Here is a 16982-nt window from a genome sequence, read left to right as displayed (position 1 = left end):
CACAGACGTGGGGATTTGGGTTGTAATGATTTGGCTGCTCCCACGGGAGGCTCCAGTCTTGTGGAGGAGTGTCAGGAGTTGTGAATGATCCTCGTTCTCAGCTGCTTTCCCTTGATTTGCATTTGCTTCCGAGCTGCTTAACCACGGGTAGATTATTTCAATTTTCTTGGTGAATAATGCATGAGGGTGTATAAGTGGATGTTCCTTGGCTGAGTGGGCTGCAGATTAAAAGTGTCAGCTCCTTTGCAGCATTAATGTGCATTTCTTTCTCAGGTTAAAGCTGGAGAGAACCTAGATATGCTTTTTTTGGAGAACTCCTACAAGTGCCAAAATATTGGCAACGTTTGCTTTTTCTCTTCTTTTCCCCTTGACTACCTGTTATTTGAATGAAAAAGCCAGTTGCCAATTTTCCAGTACAAGCTTATTTTCCTTGAGACTCCCCCTCAAGATTTCAATGCCACATTGTTGTACCTGCTGCTCGAGCTTCCTGGAAACTATCAGGAACAGGGTTTTTTTAAATTTATTTCTCTGTCACTCCTGTCAGCTCAGAACACTGATTCCTTCTCGCTCCACCTTCTTGCTCTTTAATGTGTCCCAGAGGGATAATTTGGAGTATCCTTTCCTGCTCTAGCAGCCCTGGGGCACAGACAGAGGCAATTCTTGTGTGTAACATGTGGAATGTTTCACGGAGGTAGAGCTAAACCCATTAAATGCTGTAATAATTGAAGTAACACTTCAACCCACCATGATCCACTTATTAGAAAAACCTCTTCAAATTTTTCCTTTATTAATTTATTAAGGGGCATTTAAGTATTTTACTGTACATTTGTTTCAGTCCTGGATTATGCAGCTATTTTCTTCTTTTTCAGCTTATTGGAGAAATACACTTTGATGCTCCAGATCTTTAGGAAATTAAAGCACAATAGTTGTCCTTGTTTGCTTGTGGTTAGATTGTATTTATAAGGCATTTATTCAAGATCATAATTGGATCCCTAAAATATCAAAACTCTGAAATTTATGGGCCATTCTAAACAAAATATTTAATTGGAACAGTGAAATGTGAAACCTTCCAGGGCTGCTTTAAACAGAATAAATACTTCAGATAATGGTGTTCAATATGAGAGTCCTGTGGAGTGTGGCTAAAAAGAGCTTCCTAAAATAACTGAACAAAACAGTCTTCTAAACTAGAACTCTTCCAAACTCCCCAGCTGTAACAATATTCCTTGGAATTACAGACATCCAGACATGAAGTGTAGCAAAGTATGTTTCAAAGGTGCTTTCAAACTCAGCTTAGCCTGATATTTTATGAGATAAAAGATTGAAGGAGTGTGAAACTGTAAGGGCTGCATAGTAAACTAGGCAGTGAATAGTGCAGCTGCTTAAAAAGCAGATACAGATTAAAAGCTACAATAACAGAATGCAATAAATATTTAAAACCAGTCCAACAAGTGCTTTATGAACTTCTTACAGTATTTGGTGCTGAAAATGTCAGAGAAAATACTCGGGCTGGTTTTGGGTTGTAAAATATGAATTCTCAAAACCCAACCAAAGAATAACAGAGAAGAAACAGAGGGAAATGATGTTGGGGTTGTGATTTACGTTTGGAATAATTCCAGCACGTGCTTTGTGAGCTCTTTTTGTGCCAGTGCTGCTGCACTTCCGGGCAGGGGGTGGTGGTGGTGGTGTCTTGTCCCCCACTGCAGACGTTGCTCCCTGACCTGCACATTTGTTGCTCGAAGCAGTGTTTCTTGGCTCCAGGTATATCTCTAAGATATTCCAAGCTCCCAAGTCCTGTGCCACCTTCCTGTGCCAGCCTTAATCCCATTCAATGCTCTTCCAGTCCCTCATTGTCATTTCCTCATTTCATGCTTAAAGTGACAGGGATAGCAGAGCAGGAGGAACTAAGAGGAAGTGAAGTTTCTTCCTCATCTCCTCTAAATGTTTGTTCTGTCCATTTTTCCATTTTCAAATTGTGCCATCAGAAGAGCTTTGCTTTTGTGGGTTTCTGCTTTCAAATTCTCCCCCTAATATGGAATTCTGACACCTAACTTCTTTTTGATATTGCCTTCATTCCTTTGCCCTTCTTGAAGGACCCAGCTTCCCATATCCAAGTAGAAGTCCCTGGAATCCATTGCTGTCAGGTAAGGGTTAAGCCATGGTCATTTTTTTGTTTGGGGGCAGTAGTAGAAAGGTCTGATTTTGGTGCTCTTGTTCCTACTAAAGGTAAAACAAAGAAACATGGAATACTTCAGGAGTACAGCTTTCCAAAAGGAAAGGCTTCACATACCCATAATCTGTTGACTTGAGCTAAACTTGGTGGTAAGTAAAGAGAATTGCTAGGAAGAAATTCCTCCCTGTGAGGGTGCTGAGGCCCTGGCACAGGTTGCCCAGAGAGGCTGTGGCTGCCCCATCACTGGAAGCATTCCAGGCCAGATTGGAGAGGGCTTGGAGCAGGTGTCCCTGCCCATGGCAGGGGCATGAAACAAGATGATCTTGAAGATTCCTTCCAACCCAAGCCATTCTATGATTGTATTAAAAATTTTGGGCTCAGAATGACTCCGAACTCCATATATGGCGTTGAGAACCTTGACAAGATGGATGGAATAAAGTGGGTTTAGTATATTCATTGTGATTAATAGAATAATCTTCCTTAAATGTTTCATATTGAACCAATATATACAAAATAATTTATCTCATGAAGAGATTAAATGCTGCATGACCCCAGTCCCTGTGCCAAAGGGGCTGTGACTTCTTGAGAGGTTTGAGACTAAACACTCTTATTTTAAAAGTGGTGTTACTGCAAGGAGTACTGGATATTTAGGTTGTTAAGGAAAAATGCAGTTGAGCACCTTGTCTCCCAGTTTTCTTGCAGATGACACTTCAGCAAGGATTTTGTGTGCAGGTAGGCTGCTCCATGTGGTCCTACCTTCCTTTTTATCTGGGAAAGCCAGTAAATGTGAAGCAGGAAAAGGACAGATGTGGTTGACAAACTTCTGCTTAAAAAAGGGAATGCTTTATTTCCATTAATACAGATAGGATTTTTTTTCAGACTCTTTTAATGGAAATGGTTATTGCTTAATATATGGATTTATTTTACTTTGTTTTAGTGTATTGATGTTTTAATGTGATTTGCAACGACTCCAAATTTCACTGAACACTGTAGGCTGGAATTTTTTTTAATTATTAAAAAAACCCCTCCTTATTTTTTCCTCAAAGTCAGCTGAATTTGGACATGCATATCCTTTTGATCATCCCAGCTTTGGAATTTAATTGAGCCAATGGTCTTGATGCTGCTCTGGTTTTTGCAAGTTGTGTGTACAAGCCATGCAGAATTACAGAGAAGATGGCTGTAGAATATACAGGCTCAAATTTATTTCTGTAAAATGTTTATCAAGAACAGTGTAGATGAGAAAAGCTTACATAAAGAGTTCCTGTGGTATGCCTACAGCAAGCCCACTTTTCCATGGACATGTGTCCAGACATCTGGGAATGTGCATATCCATTTTTCATGGTGCAGTGAGTGACAGAAGCCATTTTAGAGTAATTAAGTTCTCAAAACTTGGAATAAAATCCTTCCAATTCCCTAGAAAAGAAGAGGAAATCTGAGGTTTTTCAGGGTGCTGAGTATTATCGAAAGTATAAAGGGAATGTTAAACACACTTTGTGTAGTTTTAGAGGTATTTGCTCTTCTGACACTTTAAATCTATTGTATGACTTTGTGGATCTGAGTTCCTGAAGGGAGTGGGACTGAGTGTTTGATTCTGGATCAAAGGAATTCTTTCCAGGATTTAAATGCATGTTGGAGCATCAAAAGCCCCACTAAAGAGTTCTCTTAAAACCCAAATAAACTTTTAAAATCAGCAGGGATGGATTAGCTAGTATGTTTTCCATCATGAGTGTAAGACATGATTCAGATTCCTTGTTTTCCTTGATGCTTGCACAGTACATTTTGGAGGAATAAATTATATGGGATAACTGTTGTGTATTATGGTTTAATTTGCTTCTCTGTTGTTTGGAGAGAAGTCACTTAAACTGGGAAGAGACATTCAGTAAGAAAAGAATTAATTATTTTCGCTTGCCACTCTTATGCCTGAAAGAAAGAAATAATTTCTCAGTGTTAGTTCCATGTTGGTATAGGAAATTGTCAGGATGTAGATTCCTTTGGACTGGTGTTCATGAGGAGTGACAGTGCCTGGAAGCTCCAGTATTGATAGGGCTGACAGCTTTTAATTTGCCTCTGCAGCCTTGACCCACTCAGAGCTGTTTAGATATTTCAAAGAGCACTTTTCTTGATTTTGATCAAGATGAGGGCAGTCTGGAGAAGAGTTTGGTGAAATCAGCATTATAATGAAAATATTTCAGTTTGTCAATCATCTGAATTCCTGTGCAGTGTCCTCTGCTCTTTGCCCAAGGTGGGAAGCTGTTCTCCATCCTGGAGACCTGGTAGTCAACCCCCAAGCTCCTGCCATTGTTTGTTCATAGCTCCCCTTAGAACTTCCTTCACTGGTCTTCCCCAATGTATTTTCAAGGCATTTAATGTTATTTCAGCCAAAGTGGTGCTGTGCTGTAACAGGAATGTTTGAAGCCTTGCCCCCTGAGCCCCAGCAAAGATGAAGTTTTCAATGCTGCTTGATTAGGTTTTGTGTTTCTTGGTTTAAAGTTATAATGTACTGGCCCTGCAGATTTTTTAAAAATTTTATTCAAACTGTGGCATAACGAGGAATTACAGGTTGTCAGAATCAAATTGTGCTGCTTTTCCTACCATGGTTACAGGCTTTGTAAAGGAATGTATAGGTGTACCTGCTTTGGTTTTATTAGAAGGTGAAAATTATCTTGACTGCTAAGCTCTGCTTAGTTATATGACATTTTTCTGTTCTTGTCAGAAGCTGCCATGACAATTCCTTAACAAGGAATTAAAATCTCAGGGCTTTCTAATTCTGCTCCATCTTTAACTGATAAATTGTTCATAAACACACAGTGTGTGGCATCACCTTTCATCTCTAAAAAAGGGCATTGAGAGCTCATCTAATTCTTAAAAGGATGAACGTGCAGAGGAATTAATACAAAATACTGAAAATGAAGAACACAAAACAGGTTAGGAAACCAATCTGCAAAACTGCTAGTCTTGCTTCCACTAATTTATATTTGCTTGCCTGCTTTGAGCTGATCTAGGCTTGACTTAGCTGGTGGTTTAGCAGTTCCCTGAGCCCAGCAAGCTCTTAGATCAGCCCTCCCTGCCCCAGGACACAGTGACTGAAGTGTCCCCCCTGTCCCAGGCATCCCTGATTGATGGGATTGGAGCCCCTCCTGGGGGGCTCTGGTTTAATTAGCACAGCTTTGAGTCAGCCCCCAAAGGAAGGAGCACAGCACTTGCCTGAAGTGGATTTTGTCCCCTTCTCCATGCCCAGGAGCCAGGAATTGTATCAAATGGAAGGAGAAGGATGAGCCTGGCAGAAGCCAATGGAGGCTCAGTTTCATAAGGAAGAATTTGGCCCCACTGAGGCTGGGTAGTCACAAATCCTGCTCAGTTATTGAAAACAAGTGACAACTTCCCAGTGACGGCTCCCAAGCTGTGAAGAGCCTCCTGTATTTTCAGGAGCTTCTCCCTGGGAGCGAGGGAGGTTACACCAGGACACATCTTCTGATATCCTGTGACATTATGCAACGCACCCATCACGTTGCATCATCATTGAAATGCTGCTCAGATAATGTCTTTGCCTTGCATTAAAGCTTAATGACAAAAAATTTGAAATTGTACCATGAGAACAAACTGATTCCTACCAGCCTTCCTTCTGTACTGGTTTGAAAAGCTTGGCTGGAGATGGAAATATTTCATCTTGGCTTTTTTTTTACCTTTTTAACCTTCTCAGTGTTTATTTTTTCAGAATTTGGGTGGAGAAATGAGATTTCCTAAAGAGCTGGAGTAGTACAATGGCCAGTTAAATCTTATTTTTTTTCTTACTCTCTTCTTACAGAGTTTTGCATGGGTGTTTGCATCCTGTTTAGCCTTCCATCTCTCATTTCAATTTTCCTCTAGGAGACTTTTTGCATGTTCCAGTGCCCCTCATTGCTTAAACTTAAAATCAATAACATTTTGATGCCATGGAAAGATGTAATAGGATTACCAAATTAAAAAAAAATTAAATTTTGAAGTCTTTTTTTCATGGTAGTCCTTTTATGCTTGAATGGAGACCACATTCAGGACAATACCCAAGCTCCCAGGTGATCACAGCAAGTCATAGGGTGGTAGAAATTCTTCTTCTGTGGGTTTTTTGCCACTGCTTTGGTGGTTTTTACTCCACTCTGCCTTTCTCTCCATTTTGCTTCTGTGTAATAATGCCTGTGGGGAATTTCAGCAGTGACTTGCACAGTGAAACAGCATCAGTGAATTATTTAAAATAGGTATAGTCACTTTAGTGTGATTTAATAATTAAAACATCCTTTTAAAGACAAAGTCAGCTCCACAGAGGGCTGGGTTAAAGAACTAAGAACCTTTATTGGACAACTGGTGGCTGCGGCCAGGAGCCCTGAAGTTTATGGATTACCATGAAGTAGTCACCTCTGACAGCTACGGGAAGATCCTCTCAAATGGCTAGAAAGTCTCTGGTGGCTTATTTACTTTCCTATCACTCAGTAAATTCAGACATAAATTATCATTGCACCTTCAGATTGTTAAAACAATATTGTTATTGTTAAAACAATACCTCTTTCTTCTTTCCATCACTCTCTTCCAGATAATTGTTTAATGATGTAAATTAATAACTTGAATCTGTAATTTTAAATAAGGAAATGTTTTTAAAAACTTTCTTTTTAAAAGGCTTTCTATATAAAATGTGAAATTTTGACTCTTGCTGTGGACATGCACACATATATAGAGTTAGAAAAGCCTCTGGCTAGCAGTTTATTTTCTACATCCATAGGTATAAATCCTTGAGAAGACCAGTGTAAATTGGGATGTTAGCTTTGGATTACAAACAGCTTCATTTAGGGAACCACGCAGAGAAAGGTATTGCCTGAGGAGGTGAAAATATTTTATTTCCCTGAGAAAACAAAGTGGTTGCTATGGGACAGAAAATGATCTAATGATGGCTTTCACAGAGACATGTAACTGGACAGAATATTCAAACCACAGTGAGCAAAAATGTTGGTTTTTCCAGGATGTATTTGTGGAAGATTTTTCTTAGTGTAGATCTGGACACTTTCAAGAAAAATGAAGAAGTGGGTATTTTTCCATAGGGTACAATTTAATAGTTTTTTGGTTTTTTTTTTCCTTTCCAGTTCTCCTACAATATTCTGCAAATGAAATGTATTTATTTAGTCAAACTGCTTTTAAATACATATGGAGAGAATCCGAGTCCTTTTGAGTGCTGAATGATGATGTTTTGAGGGGTCACCAAGTACAAATAATGTGGGGGATTCTGTGTGTGCAACAATATAATGAAAAATCTAAGCAATGAATAAAACGAATGAATTTAAGTACAATTAAGCACCATGTGATGAGAGGCATAGAAATTACAGATCTGTACAGGTAGTTGGTGCTTAATGCTGTAAAAAAGTACATTTTAGAATGTTTGGGGTTTTTAAAATTGATTTTAGGCCTGTGCCCCAGTGAAGTTTATCTTTCAGAATTCAATTAAGTGGACTCAGAAAACTCCTTCAGCAGTGAATCCAGAATTCACACATGAGCCATGTTCCCTTTTGCTCCTTGGTCTGGGAATACACACAGCAGTGCTTGTTGGATTTTGCTCTAGCACTAAAGTGCTTTTGTTACTTACATGAATTACTTAGTACTTGTACTCTTCTAAATATTTGAATGTCCTTCCCAGCTTATTAAGGACACTAATTTTTAATGCCTGTAGAGTAGTAATGAGTAAGTGCCTTCCAAAAAAAATTACTCTGTTCTTGAAGGAAACAAAACCTAAAGTTGTTTTACAATACTTGTTCTCATTCCTTTCATCACTTTATTCCCCATACTAGCTTGAGGACCTTAGAGGTCTTTATTACCCAAAGAAATTTCTGCTGTGGTCATGCTTGAAAGTGCCACTAGCTGTGTGTGCCTTGCATGACTGCATGCAAAAATTGCTGCTTTAGATCATCCTGCTTTTGGCAGGAGTAGCTGAGGATGTCATCTTGCAGTGTGATCAGCCTGCTGGGATCCTCCCGTGTTCCCTGGGAGCTCCTAGCATGTAGTGTCAAGCTAGGTAAGTCTTCCTTCTGCTAGTTAAGAGCTTTTCCTCAGTGTGCTGTGTTTTGGAAAGTTCCTGAAGCCTACTGGAACAGGCACCATTTCCTGTTGGGCACAGTGGTCATTTCTGTCCCTGATGTGTGCCTGTGCCTGTTTGCTCAGAAATACCCATCTGTGATTATCGCCATCAGTATTAAATTGCTGCCTTGTTTTGATATCCTATCTCCTTTTCCATTTATTTTTGTGTTGTTTAAAACTGTTCCCTAAATTTTGTCTCACAGTAAGCCTTAGATTCCTGTTTAACTACTTCAGCCCTCCCCTCACAGTGTCCTTCCTCAGTTCCTTCATTTCTGGAGCAATGGTGTCATTTTCTGCCAGCCAGTTTCCTGAACTTTCTGCCCTTACACTACCTTTGAATGCAGTTAAATGCTTATGGGGTCTATTCATCACTGCTAACAAAGTCCCTAGACCCTGGGGCTTCTTTTCTCCTCTGCTTTTCTCCTGTATGTGTTTGGATGTCCTTCCTTTGCAGAGCTCTCCATTAGTGAAGATGTGTTTCTCACCTGGCATTTACAGTGCTCTGTTGGGAGGTTTGTTCTGTCCCTGACTTTAGGCATCACCTGCTCTGAGTACGTACTGACAATGCAGAATACTGAGAGATGTCAAGGGGTAAAAGCCAAGAAAATGGTCATAGTTAGGAGGCAGCTGCTTCCCCCTCTCCTTTTTCCTGTAATGGAGAGTGGCAGAAGAGATAAGAAAGATCAATTAGAATTACAAAGGTTTTCCCAGCTGTAATACTGGATAGCAACAAAATCCCTGACAGCTCTTCCTTTAAGGATCAGAGAAGAAGGTTAAAATTGGTCAGGGAAGCTCAGTTAGTGAGATTCAAAACCCAAATCAACACTGAGGCAGAGTAAGGTGTTGGTATAGGGAGAGAACCTATGGTTTGTTTCTGGTGTTATTTACCACTCAGCAATACCTATTGCAGACAGGGCTGTCCACTCCTGGCAGTTAATTACCAGAAAATCTCCTGTAGTCTCTTCTAGCTACCCTACAAAGGTCCATTTCTCTGGGTCTGGAGCAGTCCTGGCTTGTGTCATTCATAGGGTTCTTTATTTCCTGACTGAAATTCCAGTCCCCATTGAGTCCAGGACAAAAAAAAAAAAAAATCACCTTTACTGGGGCTAGAATTTAAACAGCTGTGTCCTTCCCTTTATTTATTGCTTAACAACACACAGACTAAGAGGTGCCTCTGTCCCAGTGTCAGGGCTCTGTGAGACCCTCACTGGATCCTCAGAGCCTTTCCTTTTCATAGTCTCCTACATAATTGTAAATCACTGCTTACTCCTGCATCTTCACTATTTCCTGCGTTGCTTTTGGCTGCTGAATGGTTTGATTAATCCTTGAACTGGTGTCTGGTGTTCAGACCCTGAGTCAGATTTCAGGGCTTGCACTTCCCTCCCTCGTGCAGCACACTCTGCCTTCCTGCCTCGAGTGCTGCTGACATTCCCTGAGTCATGGAGCAGTGGCATTCCCAAGCAGCTGACAGCAGCAACCCATCTTCATTTGCTCCTCTGGAACCTCCTCCATATTATACCTCCCAGATTTAAAACTGGAGTTTTGGTGTATTTTCTTCCTGTCTTTCAGTCCTTCCACCTCCACTTGTACTTTATTTCTTGATCTCAGATGTGTCCTGTGAGCCCCGTTTATTTCTTCTCCTTTTCTGCTAATAATATCTTTGATGTTCCTTCCCAACATAAAGTCCTAGCCAGGGGGTCTTAGGGTGAGTCATCTCTAAATTTCTTGCCAAATTCTTGGCCAGGAAAGATATGTTAGAACTCTATGGAAAATTTACTTGAGGGGATTCTATAGAAGTTTTCCTCAGCTTTTAAATTTCTATATATTCTGTTTTACCACCCTCCACCTGTCATCACCCAGCTGAGGGAATGACTTCAGGCTTTTCCTGACCCTCAGGGGGAACTTGACACAGGGGATGAGAATAATCTCTGACTGTGTTTCTGTCCCCTGCTGTAACAGAGGTGTCCTGGATTCTGTGGTCACCTCTCTTGTTTGTAGCAGTGGTTCCTCAGAAGCCAGAGCTGATGGGAATGCCTGCAGGATTGTTCCTAGAGAAAGTCTCTGGTGTCCACTGGTGGAGCTGAGGACTGGGTATTTCCTTTGGTTTAGGGCTCTAGCAAACAAAAAATGTTGCAAATGATTTGAATTCACTTCTCAGCTGAAGCTTCCTAATGTAATATCTGAAATGCATATTTGATGTCACCCTGTTTTATGTTTTCTGTCCTATCCACTTTTTTCTCTGGATACATAGTGTATTCTTCACGCACTTATTTTTGTTTATAAAGATATGTGGTTTTATTCCTGAAATATTTAATGCCTGAATTGTGCCCTTGAATTTGTGAGTGCAGTCGTCATCTTAATTTAGATGTGCTTCTGTAGATGGCCACAGACTGGATCCTAGGTGGCTGATGCCAAATGATCCTTCCTCCAATGGAAGTGCTGCTGGACACATGGAATAGTCACACACGTGTCACCAGCGTGAGACAGGTGACACCAGAGTGAGAATGATTCCTTCTCCTAAACGCACATTCTGCAGCTACTCAGAACCATCAGGAATCTCCATCTGGGATGCCATGACTTAGGAGAGAGCAACACAATGCAGTTCTCATATTCATACAATTCCTCTCCTTTCTCTGATCCTATTCTTTTTAAGGGATGTGCATTAGCACTATTTACATCACTCTTGTCCGGAAGAAAACAGAGTTATTTTGAAACTTGAACACGGAAGTCAAATTTCATTGTAGTAGTCATGATGTCCGGGGGTGGGACTGCCAAATAATATCCAGAACTCTTCTCTTTTCATAGTAATGTCTTGGATGTCAGCCATGCATTTTCCACTGAATTAATGAACATCAGATTTATGCCAGGAACATAAGAATAGATGACACTGCTTCTGAAATAGTTTATACATAAAATTACTTTTTGATGATGGTTTTAAAGCCTGTACCTTCTTTATTCTTTCAACTGATCTTATTTACCTGCTCTGACTTACTAACCTATTTAACAACAGTCCTTTTTTTGTGTTCTTGTTACATAAAATCTAAACCCAGCTGTCAGGGCGAAATTTAATCTGCTGGAAGCATCAAGAAACAGGATGGGAAAAGAAGTCTTTCCTCAACATTTTCAAATATTGTATAACACATGTGATGATGTCTTGAAGCAGAAGTAGGGAGAGTATTGTGACATCACTTAAATCATTAATCCACCTCAAAACCCCTTCAATGAGCAAGGTTTCCTTTCTCAATGGGATGCAGCACTGAGAACATTATAAATGCTGCAAACACCTACATATTTGTACAGAGATAACCCCCTGCTTCAGCGGATGCAGGCTTTTTTTATCCTTTCTTAGTTGTACCAGCATGATTCATTAGCAGTTATTTTTGAGATGAAGAAATGTAGGCTACTAATACAATTTAAAATACTGTTATTTTAATGAATAAGTCAGCAATGTTTTAGTTTCTATTTAACACCAACTGTCTAAATGGAGCTAAGGATAGCGAGACAATTATCAGCTTAAATTATTGGGTTTTATCTTTTAAAGATCCTGCTTAATAACATGACTTTGGATAGAGCTTGCAATCCCCTATTTAGGAGAGGAGATATTTTGGGGGGTGAATTGTTGTGTATCTCCCATCTTTAGCAGAAAAGACAACTGGAAGTTTGCAGTGGGAGACTCTCTGCTCAGGTAACCCAAATGTGCCTTTTCTCAGAAGTGTCAGCGTGAATTACTTGGTTCTTAGGTCCATTTTGGAATTGAGATGATGAGAATAAGAGCAGAGGAGTAATTCTTCAAAGTCACTTAGGTAAGAGGGGAATAACTGTGCTGAGGATAATGTGGGGTGCCATAATGATGGGTCTCGCCAGATCCACATTTGAGAATCTACAATCACAGAAATGCTTTTTGCTTTCTACACCCACAACCCCCACCAGGATTCTTTCCCTAAATTCTCTTCTCACTTCTTGCAGATTCCTGGGCTTCAGGGAGGCTGCAGAGTCAATAATTCAGTTCTCTTGGTACTTAGTTTCTGGCTTACCAATGCTTCTGCCAGGATAAAAATGGGCTCTGCTGTAAAATGAGAATGAAAGTGGCAATGCAGGTTTTTGTTATTAAATACATCAAAAAGTGGCAGTACCTGTGGGAAGCCAGCTAGCAGAGGGAAAAGCTCCCAGAGTTTCAGTTCCTTTGCTGACAGCTCAAGCCCAGCTCTGTCTCCTCAGTAAAATGCTGTATTCTTTACTCCATGAAAGGATTCCCCCCAAAGTGCAATAAACCAGTAAAAATTTACAGTAATGTTGTATTTACTGCTTGATTGTTCCCTCCTCTCTTCACAATTAAACTTTGGCGTATTTCCACTGTTGTTAATGCATTTAAATATTGCAACCTCCCATGAATCTTCCTCTTCCACTTCCTGTTTTCTTGTGTCCAGCTCCTCTTCTATCCCCATCCTATTGTCTTGGTTGCCAACTTTATGTAACTTTGCCATGATGTGGTATCTTCTAGAAATTCTCTCTCTGCTGGCATGCTCTTAAATGCCATTTATTTCCTGATGGATCTGGATGGCAGGAAGATTGTCCTTAGGGAATTGATGAGGGAAGCAGTGAAAGGCAGCTGTAGCAATGAGAAGAAGGGGAAATGAGATTGAAAAATGGCAATGAAGCACACCAGGATTTAAGAGCTGGAGAAGAAGGAGGAGCTGGAACTAAAAGAAAATATTATGAGTTTCTTTCTTTGCTGTTTTCTTGCCCTACCTGCCTTGGCACACTCACACTCATGCATGAACTTTAACATCTGACCAGTTATATATTTTGAAACTTCTACAAGAGTCCAATCTTTTTTTCTTTTCCCCATTGAGAGCAATATACACTTTTCAGTTATGAAAATGGTGTTATTCTAAATAAAACTGACATGATCCACCAACACTTTTGGAAGCACAGATGCTTTGTCCCACTATTTACTAAAGAGGTTCACACTTAGATTAAAGCAGTGAAATCAAATCACTGAATAAAGCCTGGAACAACATAATGATTTAAGGAATTCATGCAGAGCTTCTGGTAGGAAGAAAGTTACACCAAGGCAAAATTAGATTGTTTTCTGTACAGCACCAGGACAAGGATGCGTGGTGCAACCCAATATTGGTGCAGATGATTTGCTGAGTATCTTGTATAGTTGCATTTGTCCTTGTTCTCCTCTGTGACATTGGGCTGCAGCCACAAATTCAAATGCTGCACCTGAGGCCCATGAATTTAGGGGAAGAGTCTTTGTTACAGGAACCACCAGCCATGAAACTCTCTCTGAATGACATGGCTTTGTTATTTTTTTTCCCCAGCATAAACTACTTGGGTTGGGATATGCACAGCCCCCTGATGTTAAGTGATATTTTTTCCCAACTCAATGTATACATAATGCCAGGAATGAAATAATTTGCTGTGTACTTCAGTCCTTCTGAGTAATGCTGCATCAGGACAAGATTTCCCAGTGCGTTATTAGTGGGGAAAATTGCACCATCCTTTCACCAGCTTGTTTAGAGAGCAGAAGAATTTGTAGTGGGATATAATTATATTTGATTCCTATTTTCTCTCTTCTTGTTGGAAGTAAAAGAATGCAGCTTCAGGGGTCCACAATTGACTGCCTTCAGTTCAAGTTGATTGTCTGAGCTAAATGGATCCTTCTGTCCAAATACTCTGCAAGTTGTTCATCTCCTGCTTCAAGGACACTTGTAAGGAGCTGGTTACTCAGAGTTTGCTGCTGTGTAAAGATGAACCACTCTGGAGGAGTTCTATTTGCTGATGAAAAACACACCTTGAAATAAGCCCAGTTTATATTTAAAGAAATCAATTGCGACAAGTAGTTTTGTGGTTTATTGACTGCAAATCACCTATTGCCTTTTTCTGAAAGAGTTCACAAAAACAATTTATTTTTTAAAAGATTCTATTTTTCCTTGTCTTCATGGCCAGCAGAGAAAACTCTTTGTTATCAGGGAGCACAAATATTTATAGTAGTTATTTGTATTATTCAGCGTAAGAGTGGATGTTACTGTCAACCCACACAGGAATCATAGAAATGAGGGGCTGTGAGTGCTCTGCGAGTATAAAACCTTGAGAAAGCCTCATCAGAGCTGGTCTTCCCATTCCAGGGAGAATGTTCTCCAGAACTACAGAAAATACATGGCTTTATTTGGATAAGTTTCTTCTTTTATAGCAATATACCTGTTAGAACGAAAGCCAGCCAGTCATATTTTATTCAGATTGGCTGCTTGCTTCCACATTGCTGATAGATTTCAATCATGTTTTTAAATTCCCCTTCAGCTATCAGAGCTTTCTGTCACTGCTTTTGCTTTTCTCTCTCTCTTCAAGCTGCTACTTGCAAGACTTTTCCCTTGTTATTGGCCATTGTTTCCTCCCCGATTCCAGCCTTTCCCAGAGAATTGGAGGATTTCATTTCCCCACCTTTTAACCTTCTGTTGTTCACTTCTCTCTGCACCCCTGACCCAGATTCCTCACACAAAGCCATCTCTCATCCTTGGGGACAGAGGTTTTATCTCAATTCTCAGGTAAATTCTGATCTATGTATCTGTATTGCTGCAGGCAGAGCTTCACATATTTGCAAGTATTGCCACATTGAGCCTGCTAATTTTTCTTTTTGAATCATATTCAAACTCTTCTGGATCATAATTTCACCACTTGGTACCTTTCAACCTCTCAGAGAGATGTCAGACATTTGCTCTGACATGTAGCAAGTTTTGAAGCAATACTTAGCAATTTTTGAATGTAATCTAACCAGAAGATCCTCTGTGTCTCCTTGATATGTGAGCAAGTAAAGCCCTGAGGTGAACTGGTCTCCCTTCTCAGCACATGCAGCTCTTTGAGTGCTTTCCTTGCATTGCTGCTGTAATCTTAGTGAGGGCTAATTTATAATCATGTGAATATGGCAAAAAAAAAAAAAAAGAAAAAAAGGATTGATTTTCACTTCCTGTGATTTTAATGTAATTTATGTGTGGCAACTGTGGATTCATCAACTTTTAAATTAATTTGGGATGTGCCGTCAAACACATACGCTTCCTTTGCTTTGTTATTAAAATGACTAAAGTGTTTTCTGCAGAATTCTGTGGCCAGATCTCTCCACTGTGCGAGAAATTGCCTCTGATTAAACCATCCAAAGAGCTGTGCCTGAGCCCAGAGCCTTTCCAAGTCCTTGTTGTTGGTTTTCCAGGAAGTTCTGGGCAGGTTCTGGGTTCCTTGGCCCTTGTCACAGCGAGCACAGCCTGGAACGGCGGTGCCGGGTGACGGAAGGGGTGTCTGGCACATGGCTGTGCAACTCCCACTGCTATTTTTTGCTTTTTTTCTAATTGATAACTCCTGCCATCTGTTCCTGAGCCATCCCTCTGCTGTCCTTTCCTACTCACAGTCTCCTGCCCCTGTTCCACCCCTGAGCTCAGGCTGAGTGCCCCAAGGCTACTGCCAAGAGCTGGTTGATACCAGGGATAGCTGGGTGCTAAGATGCTGCTGACAGAGATATAACAGCAGGTCGGCCCAGGCTGGGCTCTCCCAGCAGCATTTCAGTGGGCTCAGATGCTTCTCTCTCTGTGCTGCTTTAACTGCAGCTCCCTGAGCAAACTCCACAGATTTTTTTTATTCAGAAAAATAAAAAGAAGCCCTAACCCTTCGCTTTATAACATCGGTTCAGTTGTTGCTCTGAGGTGGAGTCCTTCTGAATCTGTCACCCCTGCCTGGGTTCATGACCACCTTGTGGCTTTCTGAAATAAGTCAGTCATCTAGAAGCACTGTAGCAGCCTAGGTTGGGTGTTTTTTTTTTTCTCCCAAGAGCCTTTATGTTCTTTGCAGTCTATATTTGAATCTCTCTTTTCTTGTCTAACTCTCCATTTGGTGGCTTAGCATACGGGAAGCCTGTTTTATGGTGCAGAGAAATGCATTTCTATATGCTAAGGACTGAATTTTTAACAAGAACCTATATGTATGTACCAGCTAGAGGGATTTTTCTGATAGGAGTTCCAAAATAGACAAAATCAGGAAAGAATAAATCATGGCAATCATAGCTGTGCCTGACCACTATCTAAGAAGCCTTGGACCCTCAAGGTGTGTTGGAGAGATGATTAAATAAGACATTGGGCATCTAAGTACCTAAAAATAGATCCTCAAGAATGTGTAAGGCACTGATTTTTCATAGATTTCTAAAGGGGGTTATGGATTTAAACACCCATAAAAACTGGTGTTAGAAATGCACAAGAAAGGTTCATCAAAATTAACCTGAGAACCCATGTTTAGTTTCGGTTTAAGTGGCTTTTTTCTCTCAGAAATGTCCCCATGCAGAGCTCCCACACATTCTTCTGAGCACCTACCAAAGGAGCAGGGAAATGAGGGTTTACCTCACTTCTATTTGGAAGGTTCCTCATGATTTTTAGATTAAGGATGCTAATGGCTTGTGGGTTATATTATGCTTGGGTATAGGCACAGTCAAATTATTAAGTTTTTGTCCTGAGGTGATAATACCGAGGCTACTGTTGTGAGGCAGAAAAGTCTTTCAGGAAGGAGTGGAAGCTGCTGGAATATTTTCTTTTTTAATTTGCCAGCACCGCAGAATTTGGGACTTCTGTTAAAATAACAAATTCTAATAAGCTATTAGTGAAAATGAGAGAAGCTCAAAAACTGCAGCTGCAAGTGTTCACTGACTTCCTTGATTGTCACATTTTCCCATTGTACA

At 40.4% G+C, this 16982-nt stretch overlaps 1 protein-coding gene across 1 annotated transcript in view; it reads left to right on the top strand.

Moving 5' to 3' along the window:
* Window positions 1–16982, top strand: part of SHANK2 (SH3 and multiple ankyrin repeat domains 2) — a 250055-nt gene that overhangs the window by 46918 nt on the left and 186155 nt on the right. Inside the window, exon 10 of the mRNA XM_054515204.1 lies at window positions 2091–2141. Coding sequence (XP_054371179.1) covers window positions 2091–2141 — 51 coding nt within the window. The remainder of the gene's footprint in view (window positions 1–2090; window positions 2142–16982) is intronic.

The sequence above is a fragment of the Molothrus ater genome, chromosome 6 (assembly GCF_012460135.2).
Source record: "Molothrus ater isolate BHLD 08-10-18 breed brown headed cowbird chromosome 6, BPBGC_Mater_1.1, whole genome shotgun sequence".
Taxonomy (NCBI): domain Eukaryota; kingdom Metazoa; phylum Chordata; class Aves; order Passeriformes; family Icteridae; genus Molothrus; species Molothrus ater.
The sequence above is the reverse complement of the archived record's forward strand: the minus strand, read 5'-3'. Positions and strand labels throughout refer to the sequence as shown.